Source organism: Anguilla anguilla, chromosome 16, assembly GCF_013347855.1.
Source record: "Anguilla anguilla isolate fAngAng1 chromosome 16, fAngAng1.pri, whole genome shotgun sequence".
NCBI classification, from domain to species: Eukaryota; Metazoa; Chordata; class Actinopteri; order Anguilliformes; family Anguillidae; genus Anguilla; species Anguilla anguilla.
Genome location: NC_049216.1, coordinates 14,048,841 through 14,061,905, shown reverse-complemented (window position 1 = coordinate 14,061,905; position 13,065 = coordinate 14,048,841). Strand labels below are relative to the sequence as shown.

The window sequence follows — 13,065 nt, the reverse complement described above, 5'->3', positions numbered from 1 at the left end:
TTTGTGTTTAGTTGCACGTAGTCTTCCATTGTTCAATCAGACTTCCAGTCAGATGCGCTGTGGTTTCTGTGCTCTCTGGAGTACAAAATATTCCATTATGCACACAGATATATAGCTAAGAGGGATGCTCATCTATAATAGATGCGTTGTGCATATGCTTAGAATAATTCAACAGCTTTCTCTATTCTACCCAGAATGGGGAAGGAACTTCATTCCAGCTCTGATTTCGGTAATCAGGTTGGTTTCATATGGGAGAATGAGATGGAGCAGTGAACTCGGGTCAGAGAGTTTCTGTTTGACTGACACCTGCATACATTTGGGTTAGGAGAGGCACATGGCATTGTAGGGCACCAGCAAAGCCTCAACCCTCAGATTTTTACATCTCTCTCATTCATACACACATACACATGTTTTCTCTCTTCCACACACACAATTGCACATGATGTCACAGCTATATCTGCTGAGATGTAGAAAATGCTCGCACACTGATATTAAACAAAGAAATGTCTACACTGAGGTGTAAGGATACAAAAAACTTCTCAAATATTAATGGTCCACAGTGCTGTACAAAACAAATGTGCCACCAAAAAGGTGTAGGGTGAGAAAAAGCTATATCTGCACCAGTGTCTGGGTTATGAGTACTCAAAACTGAATGCAGTCTGTGAGAAAAAGGGGAAAAGCCTTACTTTTTCATTTTCATTCTCTCAATTTTTCTCTCTCCAGAGGTCATCGTTGCTATTTCTGCAGCCAGTAGGAGTTCTCTCAAAGCAAGCACATCCGTCTAGTCAGTCAGTCCCACAGAGGGAAAACCCTCAAGAAGCATGTTAATATCAACAATGCACATTATATAAAATACATGTATTTATTTGGAAGGGAATTTAATAGGCTACATATTTTAAAACAACCAGAAGGGTCATGGGTATTTATTTTAGGACGGGGATCTGGTTTATCTCACTAGATAACTTATAACTTAACAGTGAACTTCTCATAAGCTATTTTATCCGATTTGTAGAGTACACTACATCTTTTTAGGAAGCCTGACCTGGAGCAGAAGCACTTCATTCTCATGTCTCCAAGCAAAACAGGCCTCCATCCTGTTCAGTTTAGCAGGGAATTTAAATGGAACTAAATACAAATTAAAGGCAATTTGCTGCGAAGGAGGAGAGACCCTGTGAGTCATAAGCCAAATTCATCCCAAACTTGTTATTTCAAACTGTGAGAAGTATCACACCTTAGTCTCTTCCTCTGCCTCAGGAAAAGACTGAGACAGACACCTCCACTGGCAGAAAGCCACATGCTCATTGCAGGGAAGGTGCTGTAGCACAAAGCAAATCTTTTTTTTTTTGACTGGGACCTGGGAAAGTCCTTCTCACCCAAGGAGTCAGTGGATCCCCAAGTGTGATGACAATACCATAATTTACCACCAGATGCTCAGGTGGTGGTGGTTAATAAAGTGTAATTAAAAAACTCATTTTATCTGCACCACATGCACCGTATTCCTGTTGGAGACTTGAAAGATATTTATGAAGTAAATAACATCATGACCTTATTGTTCTGTGCTGCGTGACTGTAACCCAGTGAACACAAAGGTGGCATCAGCATATTCACATATCAGGTAGCCAGCTAGAGTTTACATTTTCCCATATTATCATTGTATACAGCAACACGTTTGCTGAACTTACTGAGGTTAAAGTCCAAGCTAAAGGCTGCAACAGAAGTGATGCACTAGGGATCTGAACCTTAAACCCCATGGTTTTCAGTTCAGTACCCAAGTGCAAGGGTTCCAAAACTATAACTGAATGCCCTGAAGACCCATATTCACATTTTGCTGAACATACTGAGACTCCTTTGTTGACCCCTTGGAAACCCCTGCCCTAGTCTTGGAAACCCAAACAGTCAGATGTCAAGAGATCTCAAGACTGCATCAGCAAACAGCATGCCAGGGATATGTCAGCTGAAACCCTGGTCAGAGTTAAAGAAATTAGATGCATTCGATACATGCCTCCTCTCGCCTGTGTCTCACAGGGCATGTTTGAGTTGCCACTTTCAACTTGGACCCATCTTCTGCAGGTTCATGTGACCGGTCAGAAAACACTGCTTATATTCTGCAGAGGGGGCATGTTTATCACTCTGAATTATGCTGCTTCCATTAGGGAGATGACCAGGTCTGGCACACAAAGCTACCCCTGCTCTAACCACCACACAACATTCAGCACAGCACCTGCAGAGATCAGTATGATTCAGTGGCTTTTCCTGGAAAAGCCATGACCTGAAACAGAGAGAGGTAATAGCTGGCAGCCTTTACTTGGCGGTTATGTAGTATTGTCCTCATAAAGTGAGACTGTTGTGATGCAATCCACAGGACACACAAGTTTGACCGACTGCACCTTCAAAAAACAGGGGAAAAAATAGTCTCTGGTACATTTTGTTTTCATGCTGATGAAAGTTTCCTTCTTAAAAAGGCAAAATTGTTACCGCTCGAAGTGCAGCATGTGTTTTGAATTTGGATAAAACGCTTGTCAGCTGTTTTTATGAGCACGGGAATTATTTCCTAATAGCATGGTTTATGAGGCCAGTTTCTGATGTCTGTGTTTGGATATTTCCATTTTAAAGGTATCATTAAGGGCTGTTTGCTACCCGGCCACCAAGTGCACATTTATATTCCACCACAAGAAAAGCACATGATATTAGTGTGATAGTAATCCAGCGAGAATCTGATGTACAACACCCATGCTGAAAAACATTGTCATTTATAATTTTCATGAAGTTAATTTAATGACTAAGTTTAACATTATACCCAACTGATACACAACAATTATCTGCCAAGTTCCCAGCAACCAATGAGTCAGCATACCCTCGCCACAGACTGAAGCAACAGAGTGGCTAATGGTGAAGTAAGCCAAGATAAATATACTTCTGGGCTGCATCCAGTGTAGTGCAAGGCAAAAACTCCCACACAGGGTCGTTTCTGCTACAGGTAAAAAAAAAAAAGAATAAATCACAGATGCAAAACAGGCATGCGCACACAGGCACGCACTCACACGCACACCACGCCCGCTCCTCATTCACTCCCATTTCACAGCCCTTCCAGCTCTGTTTGAGCAGACTGCCCCTGGCTGGCTGGGGAGCCTACAGGAGCGAAGTGCAATAAACAATGACGGGATCACCTGAGGTAGAGTAAAAATGAAGCACCCACCCCTTACAATAACAAGTTACAGATATGCTCCTAACCTTCAAACCTCAACTTACACTACAATATTTATAAACATATTTATCATATGAAGTACAGGGTTATATTGCTATTAAAGATGCTGAAACAGCATCATTGCAATTGTATTTACAAGCATGAGGGCCTGGCCTTTGTTGAAACTGGCTTTACCTCATCCCCATCAAAATTTCAGCTTCCAACATAGAAGGAAACACGGCAATCAGTGGGAAGCTCACGTATTGAAAACAGATGTGACCAAAATACTGAGGAAACATTCAGGTCCATGCCAAGCTTGGCACACAGAGCGGAGAAGGAATCAAAGCACACACTCATTTTATGTACCGTTTTATTGTATTTATATAGAAATGCTAAAAAAAACATGAAGTAGCACCTCTACCTTATGTAGAACTTCAAATGTCAGAAAAATAAAACTCTTAATACATTTTCAAATCTTGTTTCAGCAAATATAATTAGTATTTGACCATGACATTAAAGGCCCTTTCTCATAAAATAAAATATATTTTTTATTTTAAAACTTTGTTCAATAAAGTACATTGACACTCAATTAACTTCACCTACATATACATAAGCAAGTAGTAAACAAATGTATTAAAATAGGAATCCTAAAACTATAGTGGTGCAACAGAATCCTGTAATTCCCACTGAAATCTAATTTATACAAATTTTAGAAAGCATAAAAGGCTCCTTTTCATTGGAATTACTAAGTTTTATACTTTTCAGGTTTTGTAATAATATAGAATAAAATATGCTTTATATTACTGAATAAAAAATATGCCAGGTGAACGGATTTTAAAAGACATTTTTGCTGAACTTAAAAACCCATCCCAACAAAATAGTGATAATTGAAATACATGTTGTGGTTTGTAATTCAGCCCAACAGTTTATGATATTAAAATTATACAGTGTTCTCTGCCTTAAGGCCATACTGAAAATGAAAGATAAAAGGTTTTACCCAGCTACAAAAAAGTTCACTGAACTTAAAATTACAATACTTGTAAACATCTTTGCAATACGAAATATAGTCTTTCATGTCAAAGAATAAAATACTTTGATCTGTATTAATGTAATTCATATTTACATTTTAAACTTGTGAAATTTTGGATCTATGTATACAGGCATTTACATACACAATATATGCTGTAACTCTTACTCACTGCAGATTCATTATAGTCCCACATACCTATACCATTACTTGCACCTCCAGTACATTCCAGCAGTCAAGCCTGAAGGCCCATTTCGCACACAGGCTTCACCGCCATGAAACAATAACCCCATTAGGTGTCTTCCTCCATTTCATAACTCCGCAAACAGCTAATTTACTGCAAAGCTTGCAATTATACTCTAATATTTAAAGCATGCATTAGATGTTGTAAATGTTCCCAGGTTACAGTACATTACAAACAAACAGCAGAGCCCTGACCACTGCTCCTTTGGGATGCTGCAGCCTTGTGTGCACACATGCATGCACACAAGCATGCAGACTTCACACACACACACACACACACACAAGTCTCTATGTCTACACACACACGCTCCACTTTCTCTACACAAAAACTTCCCTGTTTCTACATATACATGTCTCTATGTCAACACAGACAAATACTTATGACTACACCCACACACATGTTCATGTATACATGTGTCATTAGATCTTCAAAATGCACAACAGTTCTAGTCTGCTGTGGGGTGTGTCCCAGTTGGGCATGTCCTATGAGAAGATGCGTATGGCCTGAGTGACAGCAGTGTGGCAGACGGGACATTCCGGATTGTTCCGCTCACAGATGCGGTTGGCACACTCCATGCAGAACAGGTTGTGCCCGCAGGGCACCAGTGCGGCAATCACCTCACTCTCAAAGCACAGCGAGCAGTCCCGGCTGCCCTTCCGGCTCGTACCCGTGGAAGAGGAAGAGGAGGATGAGGATGTTGAGGAATCCGATGAAGCGGAGGAGTCGGATGGCATTTCAGGGAGGTGTGGCCCGGACATGGAGGTCTCCTCCATCCCATTGGACAGCCCACAGCTAGAGAAGGTGGAAAAGGAGAGGGCGCCCCCTCCTGGGTCACTGCACACCCTGCGAGCCAGCGGGTGCTGGGACAGGCCATTGGCGTGGTGATGGTGCAGGGGAGGGGACAGTCTGGATGGGGCCCGCTGGTTCCCAACGCCCCCGCTGCCGTTTGCAGAAGCAGCAGCTGGAAACACAGTGGGCGGGGCACCGCCAGAAGGTGCAGGGTGGTCATACTGTGACCACAGCAGACTGGGAGCAGAGGGCGTGGCAGGGGAATGGTTGAATCCTGGTGAAGATTTAAATGTCAGATCAGTGCAAACTGGGGAAATGGAGACAAACTTGTCACCGTGGCCATTAATGTTGCCGTTAATATTGGCGTTGTTGTTGTTGTTATTGTTGTTGTTGCCATTGCTGGAGGCCGTGTAGCTCAAGGTGGGGCTGGGGGGGCTGTAGTCGGCCAACCGGGAGCCGGCATTGTTGCCAAAGTAGGAGTCGGTGGAGGCGCTGCCCAGGGAGCTGGAGCTGTCGTTGCGGTAGTTGGCGAAGGGCTTACGGCCGGCGGTGGGCGTGGTGGTGGCAGCAGCCTTGCTCCACAGAGCGGGGTGGCCGTGCAGGTCGAAGCCCACATCCGTGCCGTTGGCATGGAAGTCATTGTCATCGGTCAGCTCCACGAACCCTCCCGTCCGCACGGCGATATGGGCCTCAATCTCCTCCCGCGCGCGGTCCACATTCTCGGGCATGCCCGTCACCTCAAACACCGGCTCCTTGTCGCGGCTGGGCGTGACAATGTAGGTGTGCGTCTGCTGCTGGATGCGCTTGATGGTGGCCCCCTTGGGCCCCACCACCAGTCCCACTACCCTGTAGGGCACGCGTACCTGGATGGTGGTCTGCCCAGGCAGGTTGGGGGGCCCAGGGATGGATGCCCCACCCCCGCCATTCAGGCTGGCGTTCTTGTTCCTGGAGGCTCGGATCATGGAGAAATGCTCTGCAGCCGAGATGATCTCTCTCCTTGCCATGGCTACGTCCTCTCTTCGGCCCGTCACCACGAACACCGGCTCCTCCCCTCGCACCGGAGTCTTGATATAGGTGTTGGTCTTTGCTCGCAAGGCTTTGATTTTACAGCCTATGTTTAAAAAAAATGTAGATAAATAAACCATGACGTTATGTGCTCTCATGGAAAATAAACCTCGCCCTAGAAATGATGGTATAAACAGAAGCGCTCTGGTGCTCAGATATCCATGCACGCCGATTCGCTCATATCTGGACTGGATAAATTAGTACCACATGCTTCTCTATCCTGACACAACAACACTTCGATTCAACCGCAGCTTTCAAAAAAATAAAAAGAAGCAGTGACAGAAAGGGATGCATGCAGAATGCAGGTAGCCTTCGATATCTTAAACATCACAACTTTTGTTTAATGACTAGGGTGCATGCTGCACGATGAATTGTGAAATTGTAAATATCGACATGTCCCACAGTTTGGCGCTTGAGTAGTTTCATTCATAATAACAATAACCGAGAAACCACTACGCTAAACCGTCCCCGTGGCCGACCTCAAAGAAAGTGGGACAAAAGATAACATATGACAGCGTGGTGGGCAGCCGCGTTGCTATTTTAGCTGGCTAACACCCACCCTGTCAAATTCTAGCTGGTAGTCATTATTTCGGTGCTATTGAAAATATTTATCCAGTCTCCTTTGTAAATGTTAAAGAGATAAAACAATAAGTGATTTCTGTGTATAGCCAACCAATAAACTATATGCTACAATCATGGACCACAGCGGTGTGCCACATAGCTGGAAAAGAATTCTGCTTGATCCACTGCCCTGGAATAAACTAAATAACAACAACAGCAGCTTGCTACGCACCTTGCCTGCCGACGATTTCGGCTACGTGCTCCGAGCTGGGAACCGGGACACATTCGGTCATGTTAACACTCTTCTTCCTCGGCTCGTTGTCATAAACAGAGCTGTCATCGTTGTCCAAGCCAAGCAGCTGGTCCAGTGCTATCTGTAGGACGGTTTGGTCCCCCAGGGCGTCCACCTGACTGCCCACATTTCTGTCCATATCTGCGAAGAGCGAACTGGGCATCTTCGGTATCTAGCTAGCAGTCCCGCGGATCGAGAGGAGCAAACAAAAGGGGAAGGCAGCAGGAGGACAACACGGTTTGGCGAGTGAGAGAAGCCAGCGGTGCTTCCCCTAACAATCTAGTATCAGTGCAAGACAGTCAACACAGATTTGTCCGAGCCCGCCAGCCCGGTGCTACGGGACGGACGGAAAGTGTATTATGGTCGCAGGAACGCCGGAGCCCCTCCCGGCGAACCACTCGGCTCAGCTGGTATCTCTGTCTGGGCTGGCGGTGAACAGACTGCACTCTACTGGGGGATATGTGTGGGTGACGTCACTTAAGCTTGAAAGGTACACAGTGCGGTTGTTGCGAGTATTTGCACAGGCCCAGTTGATTGGCCACACGTAGAGCTGAGGGAGGGAATAGAGCGGGAGCTCTTGGACAAAACCTTAGTCTTTGTTGTTTCACAAAACAATAGGCCAGGATACGAGTGCTTAGTTTGTTGTCAATGGAGTGGGTATACATTAAGACTTGCTTTTGTTCTTCACCACACAGGTCAGACACCCCTATGCCATACGAAATACACATGCACGCACACACACTCACAAATGAAGATGTATACATGACCACTCATTCTTACAAAATGTTTTGCCATTTTGTAACCACCAATATGACAAGCACAACTTTATGACCACATAACTGCATAGTCTCATTACGACAATTAGGATAACTTACAGTAAGTATTGGCTACAGACATTACAGAACATTTCCTCTGGATACCTTTGCAGTACTGCACTTGGTCAAATGTGTGGCAATAGCTCTGAAGTTTAGGAAACAAAAAAAGATTTAAATTGAACAAACAGAGTAACAGATATGCATAAACACAGATTGGTGGGGAGGAGGGAACTTAATTCTGAGAGAAATTGACTGTTTAATTGATGTCTATAACAAATGCTCAGACAAATGTGCCCACTCACATCATATTACTTTCATATTTATCAAATCAAGAACAAATCAAATAGTGTTTTTACTCATTCTGAGAGAGAGAGAGAGAGAGAGAGAGAGAGAGAGAGAAAGACTGCAGGGGAAGGGAAACCACTTTTTAAACACAAAGGGAATTTCAGGCCAGTTCAGAGCCATCTGAACGGAAAGCACTTGCTTTGTCACCTCTCCTCTGCACGACAATAGTTATGGTAATACAAACTTCTTTAACCCTAAGAATGTGAGAAGGGACTTCTTTTGTTAATATTCTGTCTGACTTAGCATAATCACATTACCGTTTGAACACAGTCTGCATTTGAAAACATCTGGAAACACACTCTTCAGTCTCATTCATTCCTCTGACCACACAGGCAAGGCATTCCATCACTCAAGTAAAGTTGAATGGGACATAAAGACTAACAAATCATATGGAAATTTACTTTATCAACAATATAGATATAGCCTTGAGGATGGACACAACCTATGCTGGAAATGACATTCCTGAAGTCTAAAGTCAGAAGTGTTAGCTAGCGTCTACAGTAGTGTTGTTGCAGATGTAGGATTTGAGGTCTACTGCTTCACTGTCCTTTCTGTACTGTGCAGTCACATGCTGATATGAAGCATGGGGTTGTATGAAATGTTGGCACAGTCTGTGAATGTATTTTATCAGCCTGTGTTCTTTTTAAAAATACAGCGGTAACAGTGAGCAGGTTTACGTTATTTCACATAGAGAATCAAATCCTTACGAGTAAATGAAAAATGGGTTTGTGGACTTTTATTCAACTAAGGATTTGTAGCCATTTTATACTTTCTGCCCACGTCCTTGTAGCTCATGCATTATGTATACATCATTACAATCCTATTCACAGGCAGACTGGGTAGGCTCCCAGACAGCGGCCCAGCCAGTTAGAATACACATTATATACTGTCATCTTCGCTGGAGCAAAGTCTTTGCATTCTACTTCCCCACAGTGTTAATTTAGGCTTTCCCCCTTTTAGTGTTTTCCCTCCTTTACTTGTTTACTTGTCCAAGCCCTGGATACACATTTAATTTCAGTTTGTGCTTGAGCTAGATCAGCAAATCAACACCACGACGAAACAATTATTTTCTTTAAAAAATTGTACCAATTAGCAGGTGAATTTCCCATGGGCAGCCCAGTCGGGGATACAATCAGATTCATTTCGAACAGCTTGCATTTCATCCCTCCATCTTGCCACCCCCTCCCACAATGGTTTTCCAAGCAAGCGCACACACGCACACGCACACACACACACACACAAAATGCCAATTGCCAATACTGTTCTCAGCACTGATTAAGTTATGGACTGAAAAATTAATTTTCTTTTGAAGCACTCACTACTTCAAGGCCCACTTAAGCTTTGGAGTTTATGAGGCAGGTTTCCTGTCGGGGGTTCATTCTGCATTATGCTGAGGGAAGGCATCATTTCCTCCTTTACTTTATCTCAAGGGAAGGCCGTGGTAATCTTCTCACCAACAGAGTATAAAACAAAACAAAATATATAATTCAGTTATTAATAACTGTATACCATTTTCAAATTACATCATCATAAACTGTCATATGCACAATAATATTCAAGTGCTACACACAATGTAAACTTGCATATGGGCTTTAGAGGACATGCAGCGCCACCAGGTGGGGGAACATTGTAATTGGTGAAATTACTACATATTGCTATTGATTTCTATATTTCTGATATATTAAAGTACAACTCAATCTCTACTCAATCATGCTTTTTTGTGGATGAGATCTGTACCAGACCATAATGTTATATTGCTCTATGTACTTAGGTCACAATAACTGTGCTTATGCACAACTGCCTGGTTTCATCTTACATTGAAACATTAACTGAACTAAGCGGGTATATTTAAGTTAATATTCCTTGTGAGTAAGCCATTCTGTTGGACTGAAGTCTGCTTTTAAGACCAGGACAGAGTGCACATTAACAATAAGTGCCTATGCCGCAGTCCAGTCCATCACTCAAATTGAAAATTGTTATGCCATTGTAGGAGGTGCAATATTTATCTGAACATTTTGTGTAAATTACTGAACAGACAAAATGGGAAACTAGGTACAAACCCATATAAACTGGTGGAGTAGGCTACATAAAGGGAACATGGTCCACCTCCTTAAATGTTCCCAAAGTGCTAATTGTACTAAACTGTACTAGATTTATAATAGCAGTTTTTTTGCCAGTTGAGTCACTCCTGTATGGTCTTGCTTTTCTTGGTAACATTCTAGTATAAGTTCCAGAAACCTACACTGTAAGGTCTTTTTCTGATAAATAATAAGTCACAACATTGAAATAGAATCACAAACAAAAGCGCTATTCACATTCACAAGGAAATGCCTGGACAACGCTGCTTGGCTTGGACAACGTCAGTATTCTGTTTTTTTTTTTTTACTGACGATAGGCAATGGTTAAATTTGGTCACTCTCATTTAAACTGGTGAGACAGTATCCTGTATGTTTTTAAGGGAACAAAGCCAGTGCATTTAGTTTAAAATGCACTCATAAAAATTTCAGGCACAACTCCACTGTTATCCTATTTTCTTGCTCATGCACACTCTCAGAGGTCAGGAGCTTGGGACAGAGACAGTTGTCTGTCCTCACTTGAAGTAGCATTTAGGGGACATCCACGAGTCCCCCCCTTTGCTGGACACATATCCTAGGATAACTGCTAACTTAACTAAATGTAAAACCTTCTGTCCATTTGTACAACAAAGTTTGTTTTCTAGAGTTTATTTGCAATTAGTGACAGCTTTGAGCTTTTCTTTTGTCTTGCATTGATATTTGGAACTAAAATTGAATGTATTAGTACTATTTTTAGCTGCTCAGTGATAAGTTACTGCAGTCAGGCAGAGCGTATATTAGGATTTTTTTTATTTATTTAATTGACACAATGAACTCATGTGACACTGAATCCACAGGCCCTGACTGGATTCTTGCCAGGTGCATGAGGAACAGCTGGAGTTGGAGCAAACTTAGACACATGGAGGCTCTCATATAGTACACACAAAGACAAAACATACACTAATGTCTTTTTCTACATGCACACACACACACCCTCACAGCATTTCTTTCACACTCCTAATTGACAGCACTTCTTTCAGCCTTGTTTGTCCAGACTGGGCCTCCAGCAGACTTTCCACTTTCATGACTCAGTTTGGGGGAAACCCACTTTTGTTTCTAAATGAATTTTTAAAAAGACCACTAAATTAGCAGCATCTGACTAGAATTAATCCAGCAGTTGCCGTGGTCCACATTTGCAAGAGAACTAATGCTTTGGCCCTGGTAGGGTTTCTGGAAAAGGCACTTACTACAATCTTTAAGTCCTGCTCTGCTTTAAACCCGGCCGAGGCGGCAATGAACAGGAGATAAAATAATCAGAAACAAAGGTCTCTTCACGGGGAGGCGGAAGAATCACGCTCAACTCTACATGGGGAATCCAGGCCCCGTTGTGGGGAAAGACCCTGTTTAGTGTTTACACATTGGACTGTGACTTTGGAATGAGGGTTGTGTAGGCTCTGGGTCCAGTGGCCCTCTGTAATGAGACAAAGGAAACCACATCCACACCCAGAGCCCCCTCTGGAGGGAGCACGGGGCACTCCGCATCTGTGACACCCTCAAGGTGGCCAGACACTCTCTGAATAAAGTGGGTGTAAGCAATAAAGGGTGTTATCAAAAAATCTGGTGCGGGGCTTGTCTATGTTGAATCAATATACACGCAGTCTATGCAATCTCATATTCCCAAGTGGAACACAGGATATATTCACTGTGGCCTTAGCCCAGACATTATGTGATTAAATAGACAATAAAAATCTAGTGGAAATCAGTTGCTTTACTACAAAGCTACAACATGTTTATCCACGTTTTTTTTTTTTTTTGCAAATCCTGACCCTCTTCTGGGTTAGGTAAACAAGTAGTATAACTGAAAAGAATGACAATCCCAAAGGCATTATTTTTTCAGCCATCGACAGTGACAGATATATATTTATGCATATATTTATGAACACTACACATGATACATTGTAATATGCACTTTCCATCCAAGTAATCCTCAATCAGTGTGCAGGCTCAGTCGGGCCAGGTCCTCAGTCCTCATACATGTACCACCTAGCGGGCTGATCATGCACCTGATCATTCTCAGCACAGGATGGATACACCCGCTGGCCTAATGAGATCAGTGGCCAGGTACATTACCAGGCACACTTTGAGGCACTGACACTCCTATTCTTCCTGAAATTCGTAATAAAGCATCTCTAAAGTCTTTTGTCTTCCCTGCCTGCTGTGACACCACTACCTCCATCTATCAAAATAAATCCATTCAGAATATGCATTTTATACAGCAATTCATTTGGCACAGGAGGGATGGGATGTGCAGTGCAGCAAATTTGGTTGGTGCAAAGTGCAGCAAGTTTGGTTGGTGTGCAGTGAGCAGGGTTGGATGATGTACAGTGCAACAGGTTTGCTTGGTCTGTGGTGCAGCGGGTTTGGTTGGTGTATGTTGTAGGCTACAGAGTTGATTAGTGCATAGTATAGCAGGTTTGGTTGGTGTACAATGCACATGGTTGGTTGGTGTGCAGGGTTGCTTGATGTAGAGTTCAGCGGATTTGGTTGATGTGCAGTCTGCAGGGTTGGTTGGTGAACAGAGCAGCAGGTTTGGTTAATGTGCAGAGTACAGGGTTGGTTGATGTGCAGTATAGCTGTTTTTGTTGGTGTACAGTGCAGCAGGTTTGGTTGGTGTATAGTGTGTAGAGCT

General features: G+C 43.1%; 1 protein-coding gene and 1 long non-coding RNA gene across 2 annotated transcripts in view; both read right to left on the bottom strand.

Moving 5' to 3' along the window:
- LOC118214846 overlaps positions 1-13,065 on the bottom strand; it is a 57,158-nt gene that overhangs the window by 19,640 nt on the left and 24,453 nt on the right. The gene's annotated exons all lie outside the window — the stretch shown is intronic.
- Positions 3,927-7,610, bottom strand: LOC118214845 (RNA-binding protein MEX3B-like). The gene is made up of 2 exons (XM_035395110.1): positions 7,103-7,610; positions 3,927-6,355 (listed from the first exon to the last, which is right to left on the bottom strand). The coding sequence occupies exons 1-2, from the start codon at positions 7,323-7,325 to the stop codon at positions 4,938-4,940; spliced, it is 1,641 nt and encodes a 546-aa protein (XP_035251001.1). The 5' UTR covers positions 7,326-7,610; the 3' UTR covers positions 3,927-4,937.